The sequence below is a fragment of the Prionailurus viverrinus genome, chromosome D2 (assembly GCF_022837055.1).
Source record: "Prionailurus viverrinus isolate Anna chromosome D2, UM_Priviv_1.0, whole genome shotgun sequence".
Lineage (NCBI taxonomy): Eukaryota > Metazoa > Chordata > Mammalia > Carnivora > Felidae > Prionailurus > Prionailurus viverrinus.
The window spans coordinates 53,766,878-53,786,282 of record NC_062571.1 but is presented as its reverse complement, the minus strand read 5'-3'; the positions used below and the strand labels follow the sequence as shown (position 1 = coordinate 53,786,282).

At 55.1% G+C, this 19,405-nt stretch overlaps 3 protein-coding genes across 9 annotated transcripts in view; all 3 read right to left on the bottom strand.

Annotated features, from left to right (window-relative positions):
- Positions 1-341: 341 nt before the first annotated feature.
- LOC125148137 (cytochrome P450 26A1) lies at positions 342-3,833 on the bottom strand. The gene is made up of 7 exons (XM_047825913.1): positions 3,636-3,833; positions 3,229-3,453; positions 2,704-2,994; positions 2,430-2,600; positions 1,790-1,924; positions 1,051-1,203; positions 342-796 (listed from the first exon to the last, which is right to left on the bottom strand). The coding sequence occupies exons 1-7, from the start codon at positions 3,822-3,824 to the stop codon at positions 455-457; spliced, it is 1,506 nt and encodes a 501-aa protein (XP_047681869.1). The 5' UTR covers positions 3,825-3,833; the 3' UTR covers positions 342-454.
- A 4,796-nt stretch (positions 3,834-8,629) lies between these two features.
- LOC125148376 (cytochrome P450 26C1) lies at positions 8,630-16,391 on the bottom strand. Its single transcript, XM_047826419.1, has 6 exons — positions 16,112-16,391; positions 15,335-15,559; positions 14,577-14,852; positions 13,153-13,308; positions 10,925-11,254; positions 8,630-9,007 (listed from the first exon to the last, which is right to left on the bottom strand). Exons 1-6 carry the CDS (start codon positions 16,313-16,315, stop codon positions 8,630-8,632), a joined length of 1,569 nt encoding a protein of 522 aa, XP_047682375.1. The 5' UTR covers positions 16,316-16,391.
- A 1,613-nt stretch (positions 16,392-18,004) lies between these two features.
- EXOC6 (exocyst complex component 6) overlaps positions 18,005-19,405 on the bottom strand; it is a 277,514-nt gene continuing 276,113 nt past the window's right edge. For all 7 annotated transcript variants that reach the window (XM_047824816.1, XM_047824814.1, XM_047824819.1 and 4 more), the window contains one exon: positions 18,005-19,272. In XM_047824816.1, the coding sequence (XP_047680772.1) occupies positions 19,140-19,272 (133 nt within the window). In that variant the 3' untranslated portion in view covers positions 18,005-19,139. The remainder of the gene's footprint in view (positions 19,273-19,405) is intronic.

Here is a 19,405-nt window from a genome sequence, read left to right as displayed (position 1 = left end):
TAAAATTAACTTTGATAGATTTTCCAAATAGGGAATCTAAACCATAGAAACATTTACAAATGTTGGACTAACTCACACTCACATTTGTATTTTTCTGATAACTGTGAAGAGAAAAAGCAGCTAAAGTTTCTTCCTCACAGAAAATAGATATGCGCAGATAACAAATAAAGCCATGCAGGTAGATGCTTAGAAATCTGGCTAAATATACAAATATAAAACCAGTGAGCTTTCCCCCCACAGGAATCTTAAATGCAAGACAAGCACCTTCAGATTTTACTTTATTTGGAAACTATCCAAATTCATTATTTTAATATTTAAAGACTGTGGTACTGTAGTAGAGACACATAAATATTATAATATACATTTAGAAATTAAATATAATAAAATCAACATGACACTATGTAAAACCTCATGTGCACTTCAAATAAGTCTGAAGGCTGGGCATTCACACCCATCAGGTTTCCCCCTGGAAACGGGTGAACCTTGCAGGGAGATCATCCACAGGGTACACGGTGGGACTAGTTTTCATTGTAGGAGGTCCATTTAGAAGCCGCCAGTCACAATGCCTGGCCAGCTCCACTGTAAATATTTTGAGAAGAATTTTTGCAAACTCTTTCCCTACGCAGCTCCTCAGGCCGCCTCCAAATGGAATGAAGCTGAACCTGGACGCATCCTCTGGGTGAGGCAGCATAAATCGGTCAGGATTAAATTCCTCCTTGTTGGTGAAGATATCTGCCACATCGTGAGTATCACAGATACTGTAGATAACATTCCAGCCCTTGGGAATCTGGTATCCCTGCAAAAGATTATGAAGTCCCAAGGGCTGACAAACTGGAATCTAACTTTCAACAACAAAAAGTTATCACTGATAACCGGACCAATTATGAGTTGAAAAAAAGGGATGTGTGGAGAGAGACAGGGCAGACAGACATTTTGATGGTGGAAACACGTGCGCACAGGGGGCAGGATGATGACATCAAAAGCATAAGAAATTGAAACCAACGCACAGGGAAGCAAGGGGAGATTCAAAACCACAACAAATTAACTTACATTTAATTCAAAAGTCTTAAGAGCGACCCGAAACCCTCCTGGAACTGGGGGATTCAGTCGAAGGGTCTCTTTAATAACACACCCAATGTATTTAAGCTGTCCCAAAATGTCCATGTCCAACTTGTTGTCCTTATTGCTTTTGCAAAGTAAACCCTATCAAAACAGTCATACAGAGGTGAACGGTTATTTTGTGCTCCAGTAAAATCAGCCCAGCAGACGTAAACAGGGCTTAAGTGGCGACTAGACCCAAAGGGCCCCATATTGGGAGTTTTCCCCCTGAGGGGGAAACTGTGAGCAGCTAATGACCATTTGCCTCCACCCCTTGGCCCAAATCCACTATCTATTTACAATTCCAAGAGAAGGCTGCTCCCCACTTAGAACCACCAAGCTTCTCCCCCGCCCCCATCACCACCACCACTGTCACCACCACCTAGGAGTCCCCATTCATGCCCTTGAAATACAAATTCGAGAAAGTGGAATCCAACTGAAAATCTCCAATGCACTGCAAAAAGTGGAGAATGCGTAGGAATACAAGGATCAAACCCTGCCTGAGTGGGATCACAGCTCACAATTCCTTCCTTTTTATTCACAAAGCTAATTCTCTTTCGTCACCGGCCCACCCACCCCTTGGCCCTGCGCTTTCAAAATACTCAGAGAAGTCAGCACACTTACATATTGGCAAGATGGCTAGGGGACAGCAGAATTTCTCAAGCTAATTTCAAGGCCAGTGTCCCCCTACCTTACTCTTGAGCTCCTCTCGAACCTTCTGGAGAACATGGGGGTAGAGCCCCAAGTAAGTAATCAGAGACGTGGCTGCACTAGCTGTGGTTTCATGTCCTCCAAAGAGGAGTTCGGTTGAAGATTGCTTTAGTGCCTAAGGATGGAATAATTCAAACGTTTTTTACAAGTTTGCATGCAATTTTACACAGCAATCACTTAGAACCCAACTGAAGGTTCTGGAAAGATGAGCCGAGCTAAAAGTTTGCTGATAGAAAGCCAAGGAAGGCTACATTTTTAAACATAATGCATAGTCCCTTTCGTTCAGCTAGAGCAGGGAGGCCAGCAAAATCCCACTACGCTGGGAATTCTTGAATGAAAGCCTTGGTTGTATTAAAATCGCCCAACATTCTTTATTTATATTTTGCAAATTCCAACGTTCCCCGGAAAGCCTGGTAGGGCTAGGGCAGGCTCCCTGTTCCGCTGCATCCTCTCCCACAGCTCTCCGGACCCGGTGTCTCAACCTTCCGGGTCCCATCCCTGGGGTCTGGGAGGTCTGCTCACTGTGGAGTCTGGGCGTCAGCTTTGGGGACCCCAGGTACCGCCCTTGGAAAGCCAGAGGACCAAATTCCTCAGTGCCTCTTCCTGGAATTGCCACTCACCTGCATGTCCAGCCTCTCTCCCCTCTCCCACGAGTGCTCGATCAACAGCTGCAGCGCATCTTTGCAGCCACCGCCCGCCTCCGCCTCCGCTTCCGCCGCCCGCAGCCCGCAGATCTTGGCGCGAATGTTCTCCTCTATGCGCGCGTGGATGAGGTTGCGCGCCTTCATGCCCTGAGCGCAGAGAGCGCACCGCAGTGAGCTGACGCCGAGCCCCCGCGTCCCCGCGTCCCCGCGTCCCCGCGCCCCTAGCTCCTCACGCTGCAAGCTCTTTTACCCGGTACAGCCCACTGAAGGGCACGTCGATGGGCAACGAGAAGAGATTGCGGGTCATTTCCTCGAAGGCCTCCACCAGCTGCTGCTCCGCGTCCCCGCCGTTCGCCAGTCGGGGCTCACAGCCCAGCAGGATGCGCATGGCGATGCGGAACATGAGGCGCTTCACCTGGGGGTAGACCAGGAGGCCGCGCTCGCCGCAGCTCAGCCACTGCTCCAGGCAAGTGCCCACTTCTTCCGCGATCACCGGCACGTAGTACTGGAGCGCCTCGCGGCTGAAGGCCCGCATAATCACCTGAGTTCCAGAAGAGGGAAAAGTGTTAAAACCGCCCCCCTCGCCTTCCGGGATCCCCTTCCAGCCCCCCTCACCCCTGCCAGACCCAAGGCACTTTTCGGCTGATAGAGCTAAACTGGGCTTGAACGGGTCCCAACCGACATCTCGTGCAGCTAGCGCTCGCCCGGCATTTATCTGCTAGAACCCCTCCAGGGGACAGGGTCCCCCTCCCTGTCCGGGCACCGCCGCCCTCACCTTCTTGCGCTGCTTGTGCGAGGAGTCGTGCAGGTTGGAGAGGCAGCCGGAGCCCAGGATGGTGCGCACCGACGCGGGCCAGTGAACCGACACCAACCGGTGCTCCCCGAGCAAGATGCGCCGCACGTTGTCGGCGCCCATCACCCGCACTGTGGGCCGCCCGAACAGATGCGTCTTGTAGATGAAGCCGTATTTCCTGCGCTTCATCTGCAGGAACTTCCTTCGCTGGGAGAGGAGGGCGGAGGAGAGAGACAGGCGTGAGGGGGCGCCGGGGAGCGCCGCGCCTCCGGCTAGCCCGGATCCTAGCCATAGTCACCTCCCTCAAAGGGACGCCTACCCTGGCTTCTGGAAGCCCTGAGCCCAGTCGGGCTCCTGAGAATCGTCCTGTCCCGCCCAAGCTCCCTTACCTGTAGCACCATCTGCAGTGTTTCCCCAAAGAAGGGGAAGCCCATAGTTCCGGGGGGCAAAGGGAGCGCGCAGCTGCGGTCGCGGCTGCTCACGCAGTACAGGTCCCAGAGCTTGATCGCGGCCAGGAAGAGCAGCAGCGGTAGCACGAAGGTGCAGAGCGCACTGGCCAGCAGCGCCGGGAGCCCCATGGCGCGCCGCGGCCGCCCGCGCCACCTGCCGCCGTCGCCAGCGCTCCGAACCCCGCCGCGCGCCCGCTTTATAGGCGGCCCAGGTTGCTGCCCACGTTACCTTGGTCAGACAATTAGTTCACCCAAAGTTCATCTTTAATTGCGGATTGGGCCCCTGGCTCCTCCCCCCGCGAGGCGCTGCCCAAAATCTTTAACCGTTTGTTCCACGCCGAGGCAGAGGCGGCACGGTGGCTGCTTCCCTCGGAACGCGCCTCCTGGGGTGCGAGGCTAGAGAGAAGCCTGCCTCCCCCTTACAAGGTGTGCGGGGCTCCGAGACGGCGGCAGAGGCCGACTTGGGCTCCGGGGAGCGGGAACTCCAAGCCCTGGGCTTCCTGGTGATCTTTTTGGAATCCCTCGCTCAGGGTCCGACGGGCGGTCCCAGAGCTGCCTTCAATGGCTTTTCATTTTCAGGCGCCGTGTGGGCTCCCTTCCACCTGCTGGCGGAAGCAAAGGGAAGTGCGTTCAGGGACCGACTGGCTTGCCACTTCCCACGCTGGGGAAACTGAGTTCCAGAACGCAGAGCAAAACGCAGACCTCCCGAATCTCCCGAAGATCCCGCAGAAGAGCCCAGGGCCGGAACCTAAGCGAGAGCCGGGGTGGTGTGTGCGTGCAGGGCGGGGGTCAGACATGATCGGAGGATCATAGATCCCAGCTCCCCAAGCCCCTCAAGGAGGTCAGCACTCATGAAGTCTTGAAAGGTCCAACTTAAGGGTACAAGAGAGCCTCCAGATCCCTCAGGACTCCAGATGTAACCTTGCACAAGTCAGAGCCCCAACTCTGACGCCCCAGCGGGAGACCACAGGGGCAATTCATCCACGGCTCAGCGCTCTGAGAACCGGCAGCAGCCGGCCGGATTCCGAGGGCCCTGGGACTCATAGCCCCAGCTAGGCAGAGAGGAAGGGGATCCTTAGGCCTGGGAAGATGAGGTGACAGAGATAGAGAAAGGAAAGCGCAGGAGTCTGTGCTCCGGGGCTCGGCTCCATCTCTACTTGCACGACCTGGAGTGAGTCACCACAAATCCTTGCTCCTGTCTCCTTCTCCTTAATATGAAGGCGGTAATTCCCAATCCGTCTACACAACACCCTGGGATAGTTGTGTTTTCAAGATGGGCTTCTGGTTGCAAATACTTTCCCCAGTTCGGCGCACTAGATTACGTCACCAGGATGACCTGGAGCCTTCCTCCGCTCTCACGGCCCCCACCAACCGAAGCCACCCGGGTGAGAGGGGTGCTTGGCCCTGAACCCAGGCCTCTGCCGGCGGCTAATGGGAGTGTTGAGAGAATCCATCCTCGGAAGCAGGTCTGGCCCTTGCCCAGCTGCAATCAGCCGCTCCTGCAGCCGATGCCTGATGCCCGGAGCTCGGACACTGCGGAGTGCACGTGCGCTCCCCACTTCTCACCTGGCGGGGCCACACGCATCCTCAGTTTGAGCGCCGGACTCACCAGCCGCGCGGAAAACGAAACAGAATACGTTTGTTTAAAACTAAACGCCGGCTTTTGCAGGAGCACGCCGCACGCCTCGGAAGGCGTCCTTTGTAAATGGAAAACTCTTTGATCCTAAGAGCTGTTAAATACGTGACCCTCCCGCGGTGGTCCCCAAAGCTGGCGGGATTGGAAAATGTGGAGTCCTAGGGACTGCACGGTCCCGCAACGCTCCAAGCCGGAGTCGCCACAGAGCTTGCTTGGCAGTCTGCGTTTCCCGCATAACCCTACTCGGTGTTTCAGAGGCTCTAGAGAAGGGTCTTTCCCACCGTCATTTCATCTAACCGTTTGGCGACTGCAAACGGTGACAGCCAACTTCTGGGCACCGGCAGGAACCGCGCGAGACGCACCAGAAGTGATTCGCAGAAATCCTGGGCCCGCCCCTTTCTAGACAGCGCTCGGGCCGGTGAGCAAAACTGGCGAGCGGGGGCGTGACCTGGGGCCCATTCCCAATCCTCTGGCCTGACCTGCCTGTGACCCCTGCAGCCCGGACCGTGACATCCGAGTGAACTCTGCAGGGCCACCTCGCCAAGTTCAGCGCGCGCCGGGTCACAAGATGAGTGGGGCCTGCGTGCTGGAAATTGCCGGGGGAGGGGGAGAGTTCTAATAAATCTGCCCATCGAGACACGCGGGGGCGTCCAGCGGGGTTGTCAGGCAGGAAAGGATTAAATGTGAAAGTGAAGATCATTAAAGAACATCTTGAATGGGAGAAGAGGTCAATAAATTATCAACCCGATAAGAACTTTGATTAGAAAACTTGCCAAGCTTTCTTCAGTGGTGGTGGGCGGGATGAGGATTGGTTCCCGGGAAAACAAAATATTTCCAAGATGTTTACAAAATAGCCTCCCGGTTGCAAAGTGTTGGGGGTGGAGGGTGTGTTGTTTTTGTTTTTGTTTTTTGGGTTTTTGTTTTGTTTTGTTTTGTTTTTGCTGGAGGAGGGGAGTGAGGACCCAGAGGGAGACCCGAGTCAGGTCAGTTCCCAGCACCCTTCCTCACCTTTTACCCTCCAATCCCTTTCCACTTCTTGGGAACCCATTCCTGTCTCAGGGTGTTACGCTCGCTGTTTCCTCTGCTTGGGGAGCACCTTTCTCAGATCACCGCTGGCTGGTTCCTTCAGAAGTCACATGTCACCTCCTCACGGAAGTCTTCCACCTTCCCACCCTGCAGAGTCTAGCCCCCAGGTACTAGGTATTACAGCCAGCTTTTATTTTCTTGACAGCACTTAACACCGTCTGACATACTCTCGCTCTTTCGCTTGCTAGTTTATTTATTATCTACCTCCTTCGTAAGCATATGCAGCCCGTGAGGGCAAGAACCAGTATGCTCCTTCCTCAGAGAATCTGGAACTACTGAAACAGGAGCTCAGATATTCCCTGAAATTACTGAAAATGATGTATCGCTGGGAAATTGAAGCTGCCCCTACTGGAGCTTATAGTTAGTACCGATCCCAGAGCAGGTAAACCAGGTCTCTTACCACATACACCATGGAGGCTTTGGAGAACCTCCTTGCTATGTTTCTCCTCTCTTCCCCCCCAGTCAGAATCCACCCCAAGCCTCGATCCTCCTGCCCCCTCCCCCTGGTGGAGCTTCTCAGCCCGGATGTTGTCTGCAGCCTCAGGGAGCACCCTGAGGACAGGCCCCGGTTCTGCCACTTTTGCTGGCTCCACTGCCTCCCAGAGCCCATGGCCTGGCGCCAGGCCTGTGATCAGCAGTGGGTGATGAATTGCCCTGCATGGGGGTTATGGCAGTGTCAGCCGAGCTCTCTCGGAAGGGCCCGCTGCGCTCTTGAGCTACTGACCCTGCCTGCGCCTGATGCTTCCCCCTTTCCTTCTGGCCCGGGGATCCACCTTAAGCATAAGGTCAGGAGGGCACTAGCTTCCTTCTGGTTCACTAAAGGGTCAGCTTGGGGCCTGGGCTGCAACTTCCCTGGCTCACCCATCATGTCCAGCTGCCCTGGCCTGTCTGAAGATGGGTGGCAGGTTGCAGTGGGCTGTTGGGAATGGTGCCACTGGAGGCTCTTGGCTTCGGTTTAAACACCAGTGGAAACCTCTGTGTCAGAGTCCTTAAGCCATAGGGATCACTATGAAAGGACAAAGGGCTGAGCCCTACATGGTAGCCACAGGCCCAGAGGCCCGAGCAAGGAGTAAGTGATGGGGTAGAGGAGTCCAGACGGGGTGGCCAGTCCACTGGCCAAATAGCCCGGGAGCACATTGCTAGTTCCTCAGGGAAGTCTTCTGTTTCTCCTATGCCATGGAGGGGGTTGAGGTAGTAAACCGGAAGGTCCCTGCAGCCAGCTATTACAGAGAGAATTCTCAGCCCAGCTCTTGGGATGTGCTCAGGAGGATAGCTCTGGTCATATTCTGGGGTGGGTCTTTCCTGGGTAACCCCCATCACCTTCCCACCAGGAAGCAGCTGCCCAGCTAAGCCTTAGCCTCCTCGCTCAACTGCTGCCGGGAAACTTTCTTCTTGGCCTTTCTGTTATCGCTAGAAATATCCCAAAGCTCTCTGATTATGTCTCAACCTCCCATGAAAATAATCCAGCCTTAGAGACATCTCCATGTGCCTGTTCTCCCTTGTATATGTGGAAAGATTAAACACATTCTCGAAGTAGGAATTTTTCTTTTAAGAAGTCACCAGCAGAATCCAATGATATTGAGCTGTTCAGAGCCCTGGGAGAGCCCACAGTCATGTTTCTGCTGAGACTGAGACCAGCAGAGTGGCCGCGGGGCCCCAAGCAGAGGCCCGCTCCCTGAGGGCCTTCCGTTGGGCGCCTTCTCGGTATGTCTTAACTGTAGCCCAAAGCCAGACCGGAGATGCGCTTCCTCCCAAGGGTTGCAGGTCCCAGCTGCGTTCGCTGGGTCTCTGGCACGGTCCAACCCTCCCCTGGCAATCGTCCCCGCGGCCCCAAGATCCATGCAACCTCCTGGGCTTGGCACAGGGAGGCGAGGACCCGCAGCTCCTAGTGAAGATCTGTTCCCTCCATCCCTGTTAGCAAACCTAGTAAAGGTTTAAGAGGCTGGGCTCAGGACCTTTCCTTCCTCAGGGCTCAGAACCCAGGAAGCACCTTCCCACCGGCCTGGGCGCTTCTCCCGGGCTCCGTGGGCGCAGTGGCGGGGGTCGCTCTCCTCCGCCCTCAAAGTCTGGCACAGAGATGCATTCGGTGACCGTTTGTTGAGCGAGTGAGCGAGCGCCCTGCCCGGCACTAAGAAACCTAAGAAGCCGCAGATGGGCGGCGCTGAGAGCGCGCCGCTGCCGCTGGCCAAGCCTTGTTCCGAAGCGCACAGGGTCAGAGGCGTAGCCCATCTCGCGCCGCCGAAGGCGCGAGCGGGTGGAAAAAGAGCCGCAGCCCGTCCACCGGGTGCACGATGGGCACGGTCTGCATGGCGGGGAAGGCAGGCGTGGCCAGTTCCCAGCGCGCCGTGCGCACCAGCTCCACCGCCAGCAGCTGGAGCACGGCCTGTGCCAGCTCCTGGCCGAGACAGCTGCGCGCTCCGCCGCCGAAGGGGATGTAATGGAAGCGGCCGCAGGCGCCCCGCGACTCCTCGCCCGCCGCGCCGAAGCGCTCGGGGTCGAAGCCCTCAGGCGGACTGCCGTACACTGCGGCCGTCTCGTGCGTGTCCCGGATGCTATACATCACGCTCCAGCCCTTGGGAATCTGGTAGCCCTGCGGGGAATGAGGAGACCCACCTGACCACGAGGCACCTGGGACCCAGGCCCGACCCGACCCTCCACCCCGGGTGCAAACAACAGGCTTCCAAAAATCCGCAGGAACGTTCATCTAACCCGGAAGCTAGGAGAACGCTCTGCGTTCCAATTTCAGCTCCTTTTCTGGTGAGCTGTGTGACCTTAGGATGGATACTCAATCTCTCTGAGCCTCAGTTTCTTAACTGGTAAAACAGGAACAAAAATGCCCGTTTTGTTGTTGTGAGAATAGAATAAGTCTGGCATATATATTGTTGGTCAGTAAATGTAATCTGTTATGTATGCTTCAGTGTTTTGTTTTGTTTTGTTTGTCTTTCTTTTTTCTTCTGACATTAGATCAAGAGACCTAAGTTCTAGTTCTGCACCCACTCTCTGCATGGGCGGGAACAACACAAATGACAGGGACCCTCATTCCTCTATGATCTGCTCAATTATAAGGCTCTTCTTTGCATTGAACTGAAAACTGACTCTCTACCCGAACACCCTCCCACCCCCATTCCACTTGCTGTGCAATCGTATTCAGGTCTGGTAGCCACACTTTAAGGAAGCGAACATGGGACTCAAACCCAGGCATCCTTAAAAGGTTGTAAGGCAACCTTCATGTTTCCTCTATCCACCTTCAGCTTTTTCAACTATTCTACTTTTTGATGTGTCTTCCAACCCCCTAACTCTCCTACTTCCCTAGCCTGAATTCAGTGGGTCTCAACAGGTGACAGATCTTGGAATCACCAAAAAACATTGTCTCTCTCTCTCTCCTCTCTAGGCCTCAGTTTTCCCATCTGTAAACTGGACAATGGCTCTCCCTCTGCTCCCCCTGGTGGACCTGTGCTCCTCTTCCTCTGTTTCCCTTAGAGACTGTAGAATAAAGTCTGAATTCCAAGATGCAGCATCCAAGACACTTCTAAACACCTCATGATTCCACCCACCTTTGTCTGAATGGTCCCCCTCTCTGCTGGTGTGCTGTTCCATTTCAAATGTCAGCCCCCAAAACATTTTGGTGTCATTCCTTACTACAGATCTCTATCTTCCTCACATCCATTTGGGATGAAGTATAGGCCCTGGTCTCCTTTCTCTCCTGATGATTTCCTCCAGGACAGAATCCCGGTGGCTATGGTTCACTCCACCCCTGGTGTGGAATGTGCCACAGATGTTCCTTGGCTGTTTAAAGCGAGGGTCAGGGAAGGGAGTGCCCCATCTCTGCTTGGAGCAGCCCAGCGACTGAGCTGGGGGTCGAGGGGGACCGCAGTGACAGCCATTCAGGCAAACATCCTCAGTTTCGCAAGTTTAGGGCTCCACTCTGATGCTGCCACTGTGCCGCCCAGCCCTGACACCACCTGACTGACGTGTCAGAGCTGGAAGGGACCAAGACTACTTCCTTCCAGAGAGCAAACTGAGGCCCAGAGCGAAGAGGGAATTGCCCAAGGGCTTAATACAGACGGAGCCAGATCGGGCTAACAATGGCCGGTTCCTTGCTTGTGAGGCAGCAGAGGGTGGGGTACGGGACACAGTTGGGGGCTCTCCTTGTTTCCCACCCACACTCACTGGCTAACGGGAGTGCTGCGCGGAGAAAAGTATGTCTTATTCTAAAACTCGGTTCTGATTGAGTTGACCGACCCTCACCGCCGCTGAAAGCTCAAGTAGGCGGGGTTCCTAGTCTTATCCGCTCACCAGGCTCCAGGCTTCGCGCCCCCTCAACCGTGCTTCCCGGTAAACGGGACAGGGCTCGGCGCCGTTCGTAGGCGGAAATCGGAGGCCCCCGGGTGGGGGGGCGGGAAGAGGTGACCTCGCGGTCCTAATCCCCCCGACCCCGCCCGGTCGACCCCGCCCGGTCGACCCCGCGGCAGGAGGCGGCGGGGTGCGGGGCGGCGCGCGCACTTACGTCGAGCTCGAAGGTGCGCAGCGCAGTGCGGTAGCCCCCGGACACGGGCGGCAGGAGGCGCAGCACCTCCTTGACCACGCAGTCGATGTAGCGCAGACGGCCCAGCGCCGCCAGGCTGAGGTCAGGCTCGCAGCCGCAGTCGGGCCGGGGCCCCGCGCCGCCCCCCGCGGCCCCCGGCGCGCAGCCGCAAGCGCGCCCCAGCCCCTGCGCCGCCAGCTCCTGCCGGATCTTGGCGACGGCCGCCGGGTGCTGCAGTAGCAGCAGGACGAGGGACGTGCTGGCACTGGCCGTGGTGAGGAAGGCGGCGAAGAGGAGCTCCACAGCCGTCTCCTGCAAGACAGCCCGGGCGGCGCTGAGTCTCCCGCAGCGGGCCCTGGCCGCAAGGCCTCCCGGCCCTATGGCTGGGGAGCAAAGGGCCCAAATTTACCGTTGAGCAAAAGCCAGAGTGGCGGCTCCGTAAGCAGGCCCGGAGTCGATCGAATCCCAAGTCTGCCCCTTGAGAAAGCCGCATATAGCAACGGCCCAAACCAGGATCTATCCACTTACTTTGGAAGGGCTCCCAGAGACGCGAGGAACTTACTCTGTGTGCTATTCTTAGTGCTTTAAGCGTTACTCCTTTGATTCTCATTCCAACCCTGTAAGGCACAATTACTGCCCTCGTTTTACAGAAGTGGAAACTGAGGCTCCAAGAGGCGCTCAAGGTAGTCCCAGCGGCCGGGCTCAGGAGTCCAGTGCTCTAAACCACCTGGTGGTGCTGCCTGAATCCCTGTTGGGCGTCCTGACAGTGAATTGGGATGGGAGGAGGACAGAGGAAGGCACCTGTAGCAGCGGCGCCAGCCTCCAAGCAAAGGAGTCATCAGGGCTTCCTCCTCCAGCTGGGTGGAGTGGTCCAGTGAGTGATTAAACGTCTTCTTGGTCTGCACTGACTAGTAAGCACAGAGGGCTTCATCCTCCAAGCCCCAGCACTTACTGCCTCCCTCTGCCCTCCCAGCTCCTGGTGTCTTCGTTCCTAGTGGCACCCACAGTTTGTGTTTATACATTTATTTATTTGATCATGGGATGAATGTGTACTCCTCCCTTCCCGCACCTCAAGGCCAGGGGCTGTGTTTTGCTCACCGCTATATCCTCAGTCCCAGTGTAGAGCCTGACACCAAATAGATATATCATAATATCTGTGGATTGAATGACCTGGTCCAAGACTAACTGCCTGCCCTGGACAACATGGGGAGTCCCAGTGTCCTTCCTGGCCAGGCCTAATCTGCCTGGCCTGCCCCTGATGCCCAGACCACAACTGAAGATTCCTGATCAGTGGGTTTCTTCCTGAGAACCTGGAGGGTGTTGTCACACCCTGTCAAACACTCCTTTTCAGAGCTAGGAACTATTCCTATCCAGAAGCTCTCCCAGGACTCATTTACTTCTAACCCCCTGGATTCTTGCAGCTCTCATAACCCCAGGAGTCAGGAGACAGATTATTAGCTCCATTCTCAAAGAAGAAACTAAGGCTGAGCCTTACCCTGCATGGGTCTTGGAAAGTGGGAAATTAACTCAGAAAGACTGGTAGTTGCTTTTGGAAGGGTTGAGGTGTTCCCATTTCTAACTTTCCCCTGCCTTCCCAACCTCTCCACTCCTTTTTGTGTTCTCCAGCAGGTCCTGGGGGCCATTCCAAAGCTTCTCTCCTTACTTCCATTGCCTGTGCTCTATGCATACATGGGGAGGGGCTCTAAACTTGGAGAGACCACGCAGTGGCCAAAGAGGTTAGCGGTGCCAGGTGACAAGGTGGCTCAGGGAAGGAGAATGTCGATTTCCAGAAGAAGAGGGAGCTTCAAGGAAGATATGGAGTTTGACCCTGAGCCCTTAGGGTTTGTAGAGAAAAGGAGTGGAGGGGGTTTCATAGACTGGGGACTGCAGAGGCAAAGGCATGGAGTGACAGAGAAGGGTGTGGGTGAGCAGGTCTGTTTGTGGCCAGAACCTGTAAGTAAGGGCCGAGAATTCATGCCTTTCCACACTCCTACAGAGAGGAATGGTGACTGGCCCAAGGCCACAGAGCTGGTGGGTATGGCTAAGCCATGGCTGGAACCCATGTCTCCCCTTTCCCCTCCCCCTAAGGAGTTCCCAGGGCTTAAAGTGGAGCCAAACAGGACTCTGCTAGGGGCCGGGAGGAAAGGATGTAGCATGTGTATGGAGACCTGCTAGGAATGCAAAAGGGGGAGAAGTAAAACCTTCCCTACCTTCAGCTCCTGCACTGAGAGCTCATGGCCCAGCTCCCTAGTGCTGTGGATAATCATGTCGAGGGCGTCACTCAGCTCGGCAGCCTTGTCTTCATGAAGCTTCTCTGCGATGGCCTCCTCCAGGCACCGATGTAACTGGTCTCGTGCCCGGATGCCCTGATATGTGGGGAGAGAGGGGAGGTGGGACAGGAAGTCTGAGGGGGCCAGGCCTGCACACCTAACCCCCAAATCTTCCTTGGGCTGCTCTGGTCCACTGAGACCCAGGTGTCAAGTTTCTCAGCTTAGCTTCATGCCTGGCACATAGCAGGAGCTCAATAAATGCTCAGGAATTTATCCACCATCTCTACACATAATTCTCTCTTGGTGATCACATTCCATACTGTCCCTGGTGGGGTGAAATCAGTCCATTGCCCTTTGCCTTCACTAGACTAGGCAGGGGCAGTGGGCACCAGTGTAGACAGGAAGGCACACTTTAATGGATCCAAAAGAGCTCTGGCTTAGAGAACACTACTGGAGGTGGGTCTAAGCATTAGCCTCTGTAAGCAGGTAGGCAAGAGGTAGGCAGTTCAGGGAGCAAGCACAGCAAAAGCATCTGAGCACTTGGGTTTTCAGATCATAGGAGATGGGGTTCAAATCCTGCCTCTGCTGGCCGGCTGTGTGATCTTGGGTAAGTCACTTAACCTCTGAGCTTCAGTTTCTTCACCAGTAAAATAAGAATAATAACACTTTGCAGCCTGAGAGGATTAAATCAGAAAAAGCATTCAAAGCCATCAGCCTACAGCATGCCCCTTTATACATAACCATTCTTTTTATTCGGGGAAACAAAAACCAAGGCATCAGGACAGTGAGAAGCCCTAGCTTACAGACAAGGAAAAGGCAAATTCGGCCCTCCTGGTTGCTCTCTGGGCCTGGCCCACAGCTCTGAGGTCTGAAGAAGCAGCGGTTCTCTGATCCAGAAATCAGTGGGGCCGGGGCCGCGGACGGGAAGCCGGCACCCACACCTCTTCGACCCGGGCTAGGCTGGGGGAGTGTCTGCGGGGCTAGTGCTCCCATCGGTTCCGCAGCCATCCGGGCTTCCACAAAGGCGCTGGAGGCCGGGCCAGGGGGCACCGCTCTGGAGACGTGCTGGGGTGACGGCCTGGGTGCCCACCACGGAGACCCAAAGTCAGGAAGCCAGCGACTGCTGGGTCGAGCGCGCGGGCCCGGCAGGCGCGGCCCGGAGAGGCTGGGATCGCACAGCCAGTGAGGACAGAGGCCAGCCCCGACGCCCACCGCCACACCATGCCACCTCCCCACCCTGGGCGAAGCCTCGGTTCCCCCGGAGAGGCGACGCGTGGGGCGCGCAGAGAGACTGGTCTTCGCCTGGAAGACACACCCACGCTGGGAAGCCCCACGAGGAAGGTCTGAGGCCAGAGCGGCAGTACCTTGCGCAGGCCGCTGAAGGGTACGTCCAGGGGCAGCGAGAAGAGGTTCTCTACAAACTGCTCAAAGGTCCGGGCCAGCTCCGCGCACTGCGCTTCATCCAGCCGTAGCCCCAGTAAGATGCGCGCAGCCATGCGAAAGGTAAGAGCCTTGGAGGCCTGGTAGACAGCAACCGGCCGGCGGGCCGCGCACCAGGAGCGCACCTCGCGCCGTAGCACCCCCTGCAGGCGGGGCACGAACCGCTGCAGCGCCGCACGGCTAAACGCTCGAGCCAGGACCTGTGGGAAGCCCGCGGGGTCAGCACTGGCCATGGTCCGGCTTCCTCTGCTCCACGATTCCAGAGGCACCAGAATGCCAATGTCGGCCCCCTTCTCTTCTTCTAAGCGGCCCAGACCTAAATGTGTTGGCTTTTGCTATCGCCATTCCCAGACTCTAAATCTCTGATGTTTACAGTCCCTCCCATCCATCCAGGTTCCAGCTGCCACTCCCTCCGGGAAGTCGTCCCTGGTCCCTCTCCAAGGGGGGCTTTCTGGTCCCTTTTCCCCACCCATTCTGGTATCATCCACACATAGAAGATTGGAGATGAAATGTCCCTTAAGTCCCAGTCCTAGCCTGATAACCCAAAGCGGCAAAAAGTAAGGGACTGGACCAAAGCCACCACTGGTTAGCCAGGGGGCTCTGCCAGCTTCCAAGTGTGCCCCTGAAACCTAGCCCGGCCTGACCCACAATAGGTGCCCAGGAATCGCAGGTTTTGGCTCACCTTGCGCCGCTGCCGATGCGGCTCACCGACTGAGCCGATCAGGGTGTGCGAGCCCAGTAGGATGTGCGCGCTCTGCGGCCACTGGCTGCGCACCAGGCGGTGCTCGCCCAGCAGGATTGTGCGCACGTTCTCGGCGCCGCTCACGCGGATCACCGGCCTGCCTAGCAGGTGCGTCTTGAACACTGTCCCGTAGCGCTCCCGGCGGGAGCTGTGGAAGCGAGAGCCCTGCAAGCGAGGCGGAGCGAGGCTGGAGCTGCTGGGTCTCGGCTGGGGGTCTGGCCCAGGCCTCCCAACCGCCCCTTGGTAACAACTCCCTGCTCCAGGCCGGCGCGTGGAGTCTCTACAAAACCGAGTCTCAAATAGGCCTCGCGACTACCCTATTGAAATGTAGATTCTCCTGTTCCCATTGGGGCGAGGAAGAGACTGAGGCTCAGAATGGGGATGTGAGAGCCCGAGGGCTCATGGCTGAGAGAGCCCGGGCTTCCTGATTATGTGCTTGCAGGGTATAGAGCGAATGCTTCTTAGAACCCCTCTGTTCACCCTGGCGTCGTCGTGTCGTGTTTAAGTAGCGCTGGGGAGAACCCCGGTGACATACGGTCCCTTCGAGGGAGCATCTGGACAAAGGCGAGGGCTGTGTATGCTCTCTGGGGCCCTGGGCGATAGGACGAGACCGGCTACGAACCCTGGGAGCACACTGAGAGGGAGGAGGGTCCCGTGGGAGTCAGGGAGGAAGGGGTCATGTCGGGGTGAGAGCACGATGGGGTGTGAGCCACTCACCTGAACTAACCAGTGCAGCGTTTCGCCGAAGAAGGGCCAGCCCATGGAACCCTTGGGCAGGGGCAGGGCGGAGGCCCGGTCCCGGCTCAGCGTCCAGCGGAGCGTCCAGAGGTGTTGGGCCAGGCTGAGCAGCAGGCCGGCGCACAGGAGAGCGGTGCCCGCTGCCCCCAGCACTGACAGACAGCTCAGTCCCCAGGGGAACATGGCGAGCCTGCGGGGGGCGGCCAGGCGGCTCGGAGCACTGGGGGCGCGAGAGCTGGGGCGCTGGTAGCACGCAGTGCTCACCTGTTCGGTCCGGAAAGGGCCTGGGGCTTGGGGACCCAAACCGAGATTTAAAACCTCGGACAGGGACTTCGCTCCAGAAGCAGACCGGTAGTAGAAGGCGGCAGTGACCACACGCCCTTAGGGAACGTGCCTTCCTCTAGTCCGACGCCTTCTGGGCCCAAATGCCAGGTCCTCGCTGGGGTGCCGGCTGCCTGGGGACCGGGGGGCGCCCGGCACCCGCGGCACCTCCCACCTCCTCCCCGAGTCAGCGCTCCTTTGATAGAAGCAGCCAGGGAGAGCCGAGAGAGGAGCAACTCACCGGTGTCGCCAACTTGGGCTGCGGTCACCGGGGCTGTAGACCCCCGCCCCACCTCCCTCTCTTCCCGGCCCACCCTGGCCACATTTATATAGATATTGGCTCCCTCCCTACGGACCGGTCCCGACTCATACAACGTGACGTGCCCATGCATATTTAAAGCCCTCCGAGCAGAGTAGTGATTGGAGGCGGTGGGCAGCGGCACGCTCACCCAGGGACGAGGAGTAAGGAGTGGCAGCCGCCGCGGCGCTCGGGCTGGGCTGGGGGCCGCGCCCCGCGCCGATCCTCGGGCGGGGCCTGCGATTTCGCGCCAGAAGTGCCCGGCTGTACGCCGCAGCCCCGCGGGTGGGCGAACCCCGCGCTCTCGGCTAACGCGGGCTCTGTGGCATCCCCACCCTCGGGGTTGCAGGTGCCCCTTCCCCTTCCGACACTCCAAGGTTAAAGGGTTATCCCCTTTGCTCTGTTTCAATTCCCAGGGAAACCGGGGTCTTAGATGCCTCGCATTGCAAGCACCTACAAGGGGTAGCCGGGGTCGAGATTCCCGGACATCCCCACACCGCCCCGGTTTCTGACCTACCACTTCGGGACCCCTTCAAAACATGGTCGTGTGTGTCACTGCTGCCCAGAGCTTCACTGAGACACCCTAGTCCCACCAGAGGTAGAGATCTCCGGGCGCCCTACGGGTCTCAAGGGCCGATTTCACCGTTCCTTCCCACTCCGGAGGCCACCCCGCTCGACCCCAGTCAGTCTACCTGGTTGCTTCTCCGTTTTGTGTGGGTCCGTCCGAGGGCTCCAAATGCCCCAGGGTTCGTGCCGGTCCCTACAGTGCCACCCGCGGGTTGGCGGGAAGGGGGCGGGATGTTGTATGTATTATAGAAGAAAGGGAACCCCACACCATCACCGCCATGGACCCACGGTGGTCTAGTCCAAGCAGTCCTAAGGCGGCGTCTCTCCGGATCCGGGGACGCCTCAAAGAAAGCCAGAGAGAGACATCCCGAATGCCCTGCAGGGCTGGGTAAGGCGCGCGAGGGGCAGCCACATTCCACAGTCTTCAGAAAGAGCTAGCTGTTCACCGCTCTCTTCTAATTTCCAGATTTTATTGTGCCTGAAGAATTACCATGTTCTCCATGTAGGTTTGTTTTGTTTTGTTTTTTTTTAATGTGCAGTACTTTAGGGTTGAGGCGGTCAATAAATACTTGTATCTTTGTTTTGGTGACACTCCCCATTCCAATAACTAGGGAATAACAACAGTCTTTCTGAAGGAAGCAGTTATTTTAAATCAGGAAGCTCTGAATAGATGCAATAGCAATGCATTTTCAACTTGCTCAACATTTTTAATATTTCATCACAAAATCAAGAAATGTACATATAATTCTTTACACTTATTTTACAGAGTTAAGTATAAGTTTCTTACAGGCATAAATCCTGAAAATGGAAAAGAAATATTCAGCATAAATACAATGAGAAGAAAGTTGCGATCAGACTGATATTATCATTAGGACCATGGTGGTAATTTACACAGAAGAAAATGTACGTTCATTTTAGATTTTCCAGAGTTCATTTGGTTTGGCTTGTTTCCATACCGCGGACAGGTACTGAGATCTGCTACTGAAGAAAGGAAACTGAGCCCTGTGGCAACTTCTGTGTGTAGGAACATATCTACCCTAGCACAAGCAGCACCTCAAATAGTTTACCCCACTTCGTTCCTGCCCTCTTTTAACTTGAACCAAACCAAACCAAATAAATCCTAGAATGGGGTCAGCTACAAACAATATAGTCAGAAATATTAACCCTGCTCAACAGCAACACTGCATCTCAAGAAAATCCAAACACCTTTTCTTCATATTCAGAACCATTAAATTAAACCATCCAAGGAGAACAAATAATTCATATTCTTACAGAAATCAAGTTTGATTTCAGGGACCTTTAAAGATTTGTATACCACCCCCCTGCCGAATCTGCAGAACTGGAAAATTTAGTCTACTTAAATCATATTGAGATGAAAATAAAAGTTAACAGTCACAAAATGACAGTGAAATACTCCCATATCAGACATGATTGCATTCCAAAACTGGATACTGATGAAAAGAACCCAGAAAAATCATTCAAGTCTGAATAGAAAAAAATACTTATATGTAGAGGCATATAAGGTTTTTCTAATGTATTTACAATCAATTTCATATACAATTTTTGACCTGATTTATATGTTTTACCTTTTTTCCCTAAAAGTGAAAAAAATTAATGTCACCTTTTCCACATATAAAATAGTATCCAATTATTTAAAAATCCGTAGAAATGATATTTTTATTGTTTCTTGTTTAATCTCTCATTAGTGTCTTTTTTCTACTCCATTTTTAAATTCTGCAACCAAATTACTGTATCATGACCTGTGCCTGTTAGAGATCAATGTTGAATCACAGATTTGGTGTCACTGAGTGCAATCAAAGTCTAGGTGTGCTGGGACATACCATTCACCAAACTTCTTAGCTGTTTCACGACTGTCTCTATCAACTTCTGTTTGTCTCGATCATTCTTCCTGAACTGAGCAAATATGTTGTTCTTTTTGCTAGTATCCTTCATCCTAGGAATATATGTGAATGGAGAGGCTTGGTAAAAGGAAATTAAAAGCTATGCTGTCGTAAGTAAATTATCTTGGCATGCTCTGAATTATCTCACACCAGTCCTATGCTTGAAAAATATTCTTCAAAGAAAAT